Source organism: Gigantopelta aegis, chromosome 1 (genome assembly GCF_016097555.1).
Source record: "Gigantopelta aegis isolate Gae_Host chromosome 1, Gae_host_genome, whole genome shotgun sequence".
Taxonomy (NCBI): Eukaryota; Metazoa; Mollusca; class Gastropoda; order Neomphalida; family Peltospiridae; genus Gigantopelta; species Gigantopelta aegis.
The window spans coordinates 42493851-42506824 of record NC_054699.1 but is presented as its reverse complement, the minus strand read 5'-3'; the positions used below and the strand labels follow the sequence as shown (position 1 = coordinate 42506824).

Below are 12974 nucleotides of genomic sequence, written 5' to 3'. Positions count from 1 at the left end.
CTGGTCGGTGCAAGTGGTTTACACCTACCCATTGAGCCTTGCGGAGCACTCACTCAGGGTTTGGAGTCGGTATCTGGATTAAAAATCCCATGCCTCGACAGAGATCCGAACCCAGTACCTACCAGCCTGTAGACCGATGGCCTGCCACGACGCCACCGAGGCCGGTCTAATGTGTAACAGTTAAAGGCATAGCATGTTAAAATGGACACCAAGTTTGGTTACCAGGTTTTGTTTTAACGACACCACTAGAGCACATTGATTTATTAAACACCAGCTATTTGATGTTAAACACATATGGTTATTCTGACAGGTAGTCAGAGAGGAAACCAGCTACATGTTTCCATTAGTAGCAAGGGATAATTTATATGCACTATTTCCACAGACAGAATAGCACATATCAGTGTTCGAGATTAAAAACTTGGGGGCAGTATCCCAGTTGGATACTAACATTTCAAAATCTTGTATCCCATGTGAGAATTTAGTATCCCACTTTTGGATATGGTTAATTACCTGATATTCAAATATCAAGCAAGCCAATTTTAATGTTAATAAATGAAAAAGGCTGTATTGGTTGAAAGAAAACCCCATTTTATAATGGCTACTTGCCTTTTCAGTGTTTTTATCGACTTTGGAATTACTAGCCTAATTAAGGAAAACTTAGACTGGAAGGAAACATCCCCCCAAAACAAAATAGCGACTTAGTGGTTCCCGGTCTTTCGCAATGCCGCTATTGCTCCAGTGTAGCATAGCCATTAGACTGAGTACGAGTTGAGGGAGATATTGTTACGGCATAGCATTGGTTAACTTCACCAGTAAATGACGTCTTTCGTTATTTTAACGAAAAATAAAAACTCAGGATTAAAAAACACAACATTATGTGGTATCCCGGCGGGATACTGGGTTCTTTAAGTCTGGTATCCCCGGGATATCGGGATACTGATCTCGAACACTGTATACCATGACCTTTGATATACCAGTTGTGGTGCCATTGGTGACAAATGACAGTGTTTGTTGTGATAAAATGTAGTTTTTTCATCTGGCCAGTAACTTCATGTAATTTAATTTGAACTAATGTCAATGTACCGACTATCATTGTGCTTGAAACATGTGCGGGGTCCTACTAATAATAGCGTGACAATTTTGGCGCGTAACTAGGGTGGTCATAGATGCTACCCATTATTTCTGAAATGAGCAGCTTGACCCCCATTTTTTTCTGATTCACTTTAAGGATGAAGGGTGGTAATATTTATATCCGTGGCATATATGTCGATTGATACGCTGCATGTTCTAGCCATATATGTTACTACTGTCGTCTATGGGATTTGATTTGGTGGTATACACCCTATAGATAGAGGTACAGCACAGTTTTAAAACAGTGGACTTAATTTTGGTCAACAGTGCCAAATTGTCGCATATTTCTTTTGTTGGTATATTTTAAGGTAACATGCAGAAAACCTTAATATATGATGAAATAACTTTAAAACTGTATCTCTGTTGAGACAAAGCCTATTAATTAAAGTAGTGGGGTTTTTTGGCGTTACAAACATGGATGATGAGATGAATGGTGAAGCCGCAGTATTTCTATTTCGGTGTGGGACTACTTCACAGATCCGTGCTCCACGCTTGCTGTCAGTTGAGCTATCTCAGTATCACCCGAGCCTGGGGTACATGGAACCTGCAGTGCATGCCAGGTAATCATCCCCCATGTGGGCTCATACACTTAGGAGACACACCCATAATAAATCGCACTTGTGAAGTGGGTGAAACTCAGTGTATGTGGCCGTACACCTACCCATTGAGCCTAGTGGTGCACTCTCTGCATTGGAGCCAGTACTGGCATGAAAAATCCCCCATTACCTCAGGTGGGATACGAACCCAGTACCTACCAGCCTGAAGTCCGATGGCATAACCACTACACCACCAAGGCGGGTATTAATTAAAGTGTTTGTGAGCTGACTTACCTCTCCAGTCAACAAGGTGGCTGTCATGGGGCGGGTTACCTCATTTGATGAGTTATCGAGGTGAAGTTCACAGTGCGATTGTAGTGAGCCAATGGAGTTGTTCATGCATGCCCCAGAATGCATCTGTGAGAAAAACAATTACAAATTAATATTTAGTAATGGCTGTAGTGTTAAAAAATTAAGTGGCCTCAGACCACAATTAATTTCGCTATATGTTTCTATATAGCCTTAGTGGCTATAACATTTTTATTAATATCAGCAGGCCCGTGAAGTTTTGTATGTACCTTTGCCTGCATGGGGGACACATACCCTGAAAAGGACAACCCCTGTTGTCCAGCTCTTTCTCCCAGCATATTGGTTTAAACAGACACACCCTCTAAACCAGGCCGGAGTACACCCATTTTACACAAAAAGCACTACTTTTGCATGGGCCGGAATTACCACAAACAAGTCTTCAATGTCAACAAGTTACACATGTTTACAAACTACATGCTATCCCCTGTCACTTCAGTCAAACAGTTGCCACTTCATAGCTGTCTGCCATGAAATAATCACAGTCAAACAGCAGACTACTTGCGCGGTGAAACTTCCGGATTTTGGACAACCAAATGGGAAGATAACTGTAATCTGAGGCCAAGTGCTTGCTTTTTAATAATTTTTATTTCATAATTGTTTTTATATATCTTTTATTTATTTATTTATTAATTCATCCCACCCATCCATCCATCTCTCATCCATTCGTTCCACTCATCCATTCATCCATACACACCACTCATCCAATCATCCCTTCCATCCACACCACTCGACAATTCATCCTACCCATCCATCCATCCACCCCACTCATAAATTCATCTATCTACCCACTTATTCATTCATCCCACCCATCCATCCATCTCTCACCCATTCATCCCACCCACCCATCCATCTCTCACCCATTCATCCCACCCACCCATCCATCTCTCACCCACCCATCCATCACTTCACCCCCTCATCCACCCAGTCCATCCATCCGTCATACCCATCTACCCTACTCATCCATTTATCTCACCCATCCAACCCACTCATCTATTTATCCATTCATCCCACCCATCCACCCCACTTATCCCATCTACCCACCCTACTCATCCATTCATCTCACCCATCTATCATCTCTCATCCATTCATCCCACTCTCCCATCATCTTTCACCCATCCACCCCACTCGTCCACCCTATTCATCCCATCTACCCTCCCTACTAATCCATTCATCCCACCCACCCATCCATCTCTCATCCATTCATCCCACCCATCCATCCCTCATCCATTCATCCCATCCATCCATTTCTCATTCATGCACCCCACCCATCTATCCATCCACCCCACTCTTCCATTCATCCACCAATCCATTCATCCACCCCACTCATCCATTCATGCCACCCATCCATCAATCCACCCCACTCTTCCATTCATGCCACCCATCCACCCCACTCATCTATTCATCCCATCTATCCATCCATTCTTCATCCATCCATTCCACTCATTCACCCAACCTGTCCATCCATCCACCCTATTCATTCATCCATCCAACACATTCATCCCCCCACTCATCCATCCATCTTTCATCCATCCATTCCACCCATTCACCCAACCTGTCCGTCAATCCACCCTATTCATTCATCCATCCATCCAACACATTCATCCAACAATCCATCCATCCACATACAAGTTCTCTATGTATAACATATTCTGTACATAGTAAAGCTGAAAGTAAGAAACGTTTTATTGAACAGTCAACACTAAACATTTTTATTTACGGTTATATATCATCAGACATATCTTAAAGGAGCACAGAAAATGAAACAGGAAACCTGTTGCGAATCAGTTGGAATTTTACCCTTGATCATACATTTAATTATTACATACCTATTCAAACTTAGTGACAAAGACATTTTGAAATCGTGTGATAAATTTATTTTTTATTGCACATGTATGTGCAATCTGGACTGGAACTTTTAAATGGGGAATTCTCTTTTTGTTTTTACTGCACTTAGCACCTTATATTTACCACCTGTCTGTGGTATGGTGCATATAAAAGATCCCTTGCTGCTAATCGAAAAGAGTAGCCCATGAAGTGGTGACTGGGTTTCCTCTCTCAATATCTGTGTGGTCCTTAACCATATGTCTGACGCCATATAACAGTAAATAAAATGTGTTGAGTGCATCGTTAAATAAAAAAATTCTTTTTTTTCCTAACTGCAAGAACTATTACAGTTAACATTTTCCTACAGAATCGCAGGGCAGGAATTTAAAGGTGGTCATGTGGCAAATTGCTGTAATGCCCAGTTCATATGCCTCAATGCCCTCAAAATTAAACATAGTTTCACAGCCAAAATGGCAGTGCCTTATTTTGCATGGTACCTGTATTAACTGGTTATCATACTCCAACACAACTCCTGAAAGTTGTTTTATTATGAAAGCATGAAACCATTCACACATATTTATTTTTAGTGTCTGCCATAGTCTTATATTAAGACATTTTTGTTAACTTTGCTTTGGTGTCCTGCTTTCTGGTCGTAATTCCCCCCCAAAAAATATCTCCATTGGTCTTGGACAAATGGCTTTTCCCTTTAATTTGCCAAATTCGAGGCCTGCAACAGATTATGGATATTTATAATCGATCATCAAGTTGTTAAGAGTCAAACCGATCACTTTTTGATAATAATCGATTATTGGAACGTCATTAGTTTGTGCCACTTCATGGACTACTATTATCGATTAACAGGAAGGGATCTTTTATACACATCCCACAGCCTTTTGTGGCAAAACTGAGGTCATGTACATCAATCAAGGAATGTTTTCTTTTTAAGCAACACTTTCTACCAAATTGAAAATTGATTTAAAAACTACTGTTATTTAATGTTTTACAAATTCTATAGCAATTTCTGAAACTTGCATAGCAAAACACGATGTAATATTTTTTTTAAACACACCAAAATACATGTATTTTGAAAACTTGATTTCAATCATTCTGGAACTTATTTAATAATTCTGAAACTTGATTTCAATCATTCTGATTCTTGCCTGTCTCCAATAATTTTGAAACATAATTTCAATAATTCTGAAACTTGATCAATAATTCTGAAACTTGATTTTAATCATTCTGAAACTTGCCTGTCTCCAATAATTCTGAAACTCGATTTTAACAATTCTGAAACTTGCCCGTCTCCAATAATTCTGAAACTCGATTTTAATAATTCTGAAACTTGCCCGTCTCCAATAATTCTGAAACTTGATTTTAATAATTCTGAAATTTGATTTTAACAATCCTGAAACTTGCCCGTCTCCAATAATTCTGAAACTTGATTTTAATAATTCTGAAACTTGATTTTAATAATTCTGAAATTTGATTTTAATAATTCTGAAACTTGCCGGTCTCCCAATAATTCTGAAACTTGATTTTAATAATTCTGAAACTTGCCTGTCTCCAATAATTCTGAAACTTGATTTTAATAATTCTGAAACTTGATTTTAATAATTCTGAAATTTGATTTTAATAATTCTGAAACTTGCCTGTCTCCAATAATTCTGAAACTTGATTTTAATAATTCTGAAACTTGATTTTAATAATTCTGAAATTTGATTTTAATAATTCTGAAACTTGCCGGTCTCCAATAATTCTGAAACTTGATTTTAATAATTCTGAAACTTGCCTGTCTCCAATAATTCTGAAACTTTTTTTAATAATTCTGAAACTTGATTTTAATAATTCTGAAATTTGATTTTAATAATTCTGAAACTTGCCGGTCTCCAATAATTCTGAAACTTGATTTTAATAATTCTGAAATTTGATTTTAATAATTCTGAAACTTGCCTGTCTCCAATAATTCTGAAACTTGATTTTAAAGCCGCACACCCTAGTTCTATCCAGCGAAAATAAATTATAATTTGGTTAATCTACAAACCTGTAACACACTTACATGTAGATCACGTTTTTATCAAATGGAGTGAAAAAGCAGGTTTTATATCGATAAATACCATGGGAATCCCCATGTCCCAATTGCTTGAAATAATTTTGAAAGTTAGTATTCTGATGTCACCGGTAGATGTCGCTCGAAGCACAACAATGCCTACGTCACGACAAATTTCACAGACTTGGGGTGCGTTCGTTTCACCTCTCCTGGACATGTTCCAACTGTTCTGTCCTGGTTGTATCCCCTCTCCAGATATCGTAAGACTTAGCAAAATTATTGGTTTTAAGGGTTTGTAACGTTTTGTATTGAAACACTTACTTGTCTGAACTTTATTGTTACTGAAAATGTTCACGAACTGTGAAGAAAAATCTCACAAATGAACAACAACAAATCGGATGTTGATTGCGCGAACCGTGCACGAGAAAACAAACCGAACCAAAATGATAACGGTCACGTGATATACCAACGTCTGTGACATTGAAATGGAAATATCCCCTCTAAAAAAAGATTGGACCTCGCTTGCTTAACAGTTTTCTCTCTCGACAACACGTCGTGTCAAAAAATGCATTTCATGATTTTACAAACATCAGGATTACCAAAAAGCACTTAAGGTGAATGGAAATGTGTATTCTAAATAATAAAATGTAAGTAAAGTGCAATTTTATTTGTGAAAAATGGGGTTTAATAGCGAAAAACAACGCCGTAATGGTTAACAAATAAACGTAACTAGGGTGTGTCCCTTTAATAATTCTGAAACTTGCCTGTCTCCAGTAATTCTGAAACTTGATTTTAATAATTCTGAAACTTGATTTTAATAATTCTGAAATTCGATTTTAATAATTCTGAAACTTGCCTGTCTCCAATAATTCTGAAACTTGATTTTAATAATTCTGAAACTTATTTTAATAATTCTGAAACTTGCCTGTCTCCAATAATTCTGAAACTTGATTTTAAAGCCGCACACCCTAGTTCTATCCAGCGAAAATAAATTATAATTTGGTTAATCTACAAACCTGTAACACACTTACATGTAGATCACGTTTTTATCAAATGGAGTGAAAAAGCAGGTTTTATATCGATAAATACCATGGGAATCCCCATGTCCCAATTGCTTGAAATAATTTTGAAAGTTAGTATTCTGATGTCACCGGTAGATGTCGCTCGAAGCACAACAATGCCTACGTCACGACAAATTTCACAGACTTGGGGTGCGTTCGTTTCACCTCTCCTGGACATGTTCCAACTGTTCTGTCCTGGTTGTATCCCCTCTCCAGATATCGTAAGACTTAGCAAAATTATTGGTTTTAAGGGTTTGTAACGTTTTGTATTGAAACACTTACTTGTCTGAACTTTATTGTTACTGAAAATGTTCACGAACTGTGAAGAAAAATCTCACAAATGAACAACAACAAATCGGATGTTGATTGCGCGAACCGTGCACGAGAAAACAAACCGAACCAAAATGATAACGGTCACGTGATATACCAACGTCTGTGACATTGAAATGGAAATATCCCCTCTAAAAAAAGATTGGACCTCGCTTGCTTAACGGTTTTTTCTCTCGACAACACGTCGTGTGAAAAAATGCATTTCGTGATTTTACAAACATCAGGATTATCAAAAAGCACTTCAGGTGAATGGAAATGTGTATTCTAAATAATAAAATGTAAGTAAAGTGCAATTTTATTTGTGAAAAATGGGGTTTAATAGCGAAAAACAACGCCGTAATGGTTAACAAATAAACGTAACTAGGGTGTGTCCCTTTAATAATTCTGAAACTTGCCTGTCTCCAGTAATTCTGAAACTTGATTTTAATAATTCTGAAATTCGATTTTAATAATTCTGAAACTTGCCTGTCTCCAATAATTCTGAAACTTGATTTTAATAATTCTGAAACTTATTTTAATAATTCTGAAAATTGATTTGATTAATTCTGAAACTTGCCCGTCTCCAATAATAATGAAACTTGATTTTAATAATTCTGAAACTTGCCTGTCTCCAATAATTCTGAAACTTTATTTTAATAATTCTGAAACTTGCCTGTCTCCAATAATTCTGAAACTTGATTTCATTAAATCTGAAACTTGATTTCAATAATTCTAAAAACATGATTTCAATAATTCTTAAAACCAGATTTCAATAATTTTAAAACATGATTTCAATAATTCTTAAAACTTGTTTTCAATACTTCTGAAACTTTTATTGCCGGTCTCCAATAATTCTGAAACTTGATTTCAATCATTCTTAAAACCTGATTTCAATAATTCAAAAACATGATTTCAATAATTCTTAAAACTTGTTTTCAATCATTCTGAAACTTCTATTGCCTGTCTCCAATAATTCTGAAACTTGATTTCAATCATCCTAAACATTTATTTCAATAATTCTGAAACTTGATTTCAATAATTCTTAAAACCTGATTTCAATAATTCTGAAACCCGATTTCAATCATTCTTAAAACCTGATTTCAATAATTTTGAAACCCGATTTCAATCATTCTTAAAACCTGATTTCAATCATTGTAAAACCCAGATTTTCAACATCTCTTCAAACTTGCCTCCCTCCACTTGCGTATCGTCTGCATGGAACAGGCGTCACAGTGGCGTGCGGGCGTCAGCAGTATTGACGTCTTCATTCGCGACACACCCGTCACGTTCGACCGGCCCGGTCGCGAACACCTCGAGTTCAGCGTCTCCAAGTTACCGTTCCTGTGTAGCAGGTCTGGCACCGTGCGACTCTGCGGAAGAACGCCGCCTCCCATCCCCGTGGCGATGGATGATCGACTGCGAGTGACAGTCACCTGCATAGCGTTGACAGAGTTCTGAGATGAGTGTTTGTCGGAGAACTTCTCGAGGGCCTCTTCCAGCAGCGTTCGGCCGGACGCAGACGTGCATCGGCTACACGCGGTCTGGGTGTACATATCCATCCTGTCACGTTGAAGGTTAACGTATAAACAACCGGTCAGACATTCCTTTTTTCGTTTTTTGGTGTTTGTTTTTTCAGTTATAACTTGTATACACAGGGTGCTGAAGAAAATCCTTATTTTTGTCACAGTTTTAAGGTTAATACATAAACAATGGTCAAACCATACTATGTCCAGTATGTATACACAGGGTGCTGAAGAAAATCCTTATTTTCGTCAGTTTTAAGAAGTTGATACGTAAACAGTGGTCAAACCATACTATGTCCACTATTTATACACAGGGTGCTGAAGAAAATCCTTATTTTTGTACCGTTCTCAGAAGTTAATACGTAAACAGAGGCTGGTTTAAAGCACACTTGCATGCCTAGTGTTCTGTAATAAATGTTTTTGTGGTGTCACAGTTTTAAGAATACGTAAACAATGGTCGAACCATACTATGTCCACTCTACACAGGGAGCTGTAGTAAATCCTTATTTTTGTGAGTACTCGGAAATTAATACGTAAACAGACACTGGCTGGGGGTGTACTGGTATACAAAGGGCACAGTTACACAGTAATAAATCCTTACTTTTGTCACAGTTTTAATAACTTAATACGTAAATGAATGCTGGATAATGTGTTCTGTATTTGTAACTACAAGGTGCAGTACTTAATAAATCTGTTTGTCTCAATAAAGCTCAGGTTCATCAATAAATAATTATGTTATATTTGTGATAATATATATCAGCTTGTTATACTATATATACTTCCTGTTGAAAGACTACATTTACGTAGACTGTAACATATTCTGTTGTTAACACATCCAGAGTAATTTCTTGATTATATGCCACCCAGGAATTGTTGAAATTCTTTGGGCATTCTTGTTTTAACCTTCTTCACCTCACACTGAATTACAATTTCCGTCTGTCCATCTGTGTTTGCAGATAAAGAAACACAAATTGAGAATATAAAACACTGTACTAAATGAAATCCATCCACTCTGAAGAAACTCCCAGCTGTTCAGCTGCAAAAAAAATGAGTTTAATAATAATAGTTTAGGCTTCGGCCAAGACTATAAGCCCACAGCTAAAGCTGATGGGAACACAGAGAGAGAGAGAGAGAGAGAGAGAGAGAGGGAGAGAGGGAGGGACGGAGGGACGGAGAGAGATGGAGAGGGAGAGAGACAGAGAGACAGAAACAGAGACAGAGAAAGATACCGAGACAGAGACACAGAGACACAGAGACAGTCGGATTACTGATGTGAAATTTATCACAAAATATATATATCCCTAAATCTGCATAGACCCTTGATTTCTTACACACCTGTTGGTGAGAACACTGGTATGCGTTATTTTTGATAACACATGTTTGTTTACACATGTACGCGTGTTAACAATTTCAAGACATATGACTGGCTGCTCCTAGGTGATGACCAGGCCACCAATGCCATACATCCAATGAAAAACTACACAATGGAAATTGATTACATTGTGACGTATACAATGTAGTTAACCTGACAATCATGTGTTGGTGACACAAAAGTTAACTAAAATTTGCTTAAAACCTGGTTTTTGAGGATAAGTAAAAAATAGAATAATACATTCGTGTCCGTTAGATACCATTTCTCTCACAACTCGTTGTTTAAAAACATATCAAACTCTCACTCGCTGAATACATTTTAAAACAATGAGTTGTGAGAATAATGGTATCTAACAGACACGCCTGTATTATTCTCTATCCATGTAACTAATGCGGTTTAATCAATACAGGTCACTCAAAATGGCTTATACCCTAGCTAATATCTATAATGTAGATATAAAATCAATATACAATCCTGGCTACAACAAATCTGCATGCACGTCTACACAGAGGGACACAACATACAGGTACATTAATTCTTCATCCCTACCATTCAACATGTAAAGGTCTGAAATGCCTCTCACCTGAAGATAAAACCAGAATTCAAACAATACTGTCTGTCGTGTTAAAATCAGTGTTAAAATCAGTTGTCGACTGTTTCATTGAGGTCGGGTCAACCTGGGTGAAACGATGAAGTGACTGGATATACATGTATAACCCCCACGTACGGATTTCACCAAGGAAATGATAGTCTTTAATATTGCATTACCTCTATTGATTCTCGTCTCAGAATACAATCCACAGACTTTTTTCTTCTTTCTTTCTTTTGTTTAAATCTGTGTATCGTAAATCTCAACAAAGAAGAAGGAGAAGCAATGTTTTACTTAACGACACACTTAACACATTTTCATTACGGTTATATATGGCGTCGGACATTATGGTTAAGATATTGAGACAGGAAACCTGCTGCCACATTCCACAGACAGGATAGTACATACCATGGTCTTTGTTATACCTTTATTTTATTTCAACTTATTTCCGTGCTTATATCCAATTAAGGTTCAAGCACACTATGCTGGGCACACACCTCAGCTATCTAAGCTGTCTTTCCAGGACAGTGAGTTAGTTATTAGTGGTTAATGAAAGAGAAGAGGGTGTAAGTAATGGTCTTACACTGATGCATTGAGTTGTTAAAATTCGCTCTGCATGGGCGGGAGCCGGTACCGGGCTACAAACCCTGTACCTACCAGCCTTAAATATGTCCGATGGCTTAAAAACGACACCACCGAGACTGATCTTGTTAAACCAGTTGTGGAGTACTGGCCAGGAAGAGAAATAGACCAATGAATCTCGACAAAGAATTTATTGGTACGATAATTATATATATATATATATATATATATATATATATATATATATATATATAAAAAAAAACACTTTCATACATATCACAGGTACTATCTCAAATAATAATTCCATGGGATCATTTAATTTATTACCCCAATGGGGGTGAGATGTAGCCCAGTGGTAAAGCGCTTACTTGATGCACAGTCGGTTTGGGATCGATCCCTGTCAGTGGGCCCATTGGGCTATTTCTCGCTCCAGCAAGTGCACTACGACTGGTATATCAAAGGCTGTGGTATGTGCTATCCTGTCTATGGGATGGTGCATATAAAAGATCTTTTGCTGCTAATCGGAAAGAGTAGCCCATGAAGTGGTGACAGTGGGTTTCCTCCCTCAATATCTGTGTGGTCCTTAACCATATGTCCGACGCCATATAACCATAAATAAAATGTGTTGAGTGCATTGTTAAATAAACCATCTCCTTTATTACCCCAGTGGAAATAAAAATCATACTTTTTCACTGAGAAATTATTATACTTTGGTGTAATGTACAATATTATTGAACAATTTGACGCTTAGAAAACAATGGCATGCACACTGGCTCGGATGAGAAATAGCCCAATATGATGATGGGGATCGATCCCAAAACCGACCACGCATCAGGTGGACACTTAATTTACCACAGGGTTATACGTCCCACCCTGAGAGCTCTACAATGCACCAAGTTTCAATAATTAACCTACAGTGAAAGGTGATCAATAATTAAAGACGGTCATTTCTCTGAGGAAATCATTACTTACAAGATAATGAACACGATCCGTTACATACATGTGTAAGTAGTATATATACTTACTTATTGATTAAATGTTGTCGAGAAATTTACACCTGCACGTCGATATCGAAATACGTCGACTACTGTCATACAGGAAAGAAAAACTGTTTTATTTAACGACGCACTCAACACATTTTATTTACAGATATATGGCGTCAGACATATGGTTAAGGACCACACAGATTTTGAGAGGAAACCCGCTGTCGCCACTACATGGGCTACTCTTCCGATTAGCAGCAAGGGATCTTTTATTTGCGCTTCCCACAGGCAGGATAGCACAAACCATGGCCTTTGTTGAACCAGTTATGGATCACTGGTCGGTGCAAGTGGTTTACACCTACCCATTGAGCCTTGCGGAGCACTCACTCAGGGTTTGGAGTCGGTCTCTGGATTAAAAATCCCATGCCTCGACTGGGATCCGAACCCAGTACCTACCTGCCTGTAGACCGATGGCCTAACCACGACGCCACCAAGGTCGGTCTCTGTCATACAGGTTACTAGCGAATAATTATCAGTTACCACATATTACATGTATGTCAATCAGAAAACCCCCCCCCCAAGAAAATAAAAATAAAAAAGCAGCACTATCTAAAAGAAGGAAGGAAATGTTTTATTAAACGACGCACT

The 12974-nt window shown here is 37.9% G+C and overlaps 2 protein-coding genes across 4 annotated transcripts in view; one reads left to right on the top strand and one right to left on the bottom strand.

Annotated features, from left to right (window-relative positions):
- LOC121375209 (putative uncharacterized protein DDB_G0284213) overlaps nucleotides 1–12974 on the top strand; it is a 94160-nt gene that overhangs the window by 26690 nt on the left and 54496 nt on the right. The gene's annotated exons all lie outside the window — the stretch shown is intronic.
- Nucleotides 1–12974, bottom strand: part of LOC121375239 — a 31972-nt gene that overhangs the window by 12226 nt on the left and 6772 nt on the right. Inside the window, exons 2-3 of the mRNA XM_041502570.1 lie at nucleotides 8468–9836; nucleotides 1962–2084 (exon numbers count right to left, since the gene is read on the bottom strand). Of these exons, the coding sequence (XP_041358504.1) occupies nucleotides 1962–2084; nucleotides 8468–8836 (492 nt within the window). The 5' untranslated portion in view covers nucleotides 8837–9836. The remainder of the gene's footprint in view (nucleotides 1–1961; nucleotides 2085–8467; nucleotides 9837–12974) is intronic.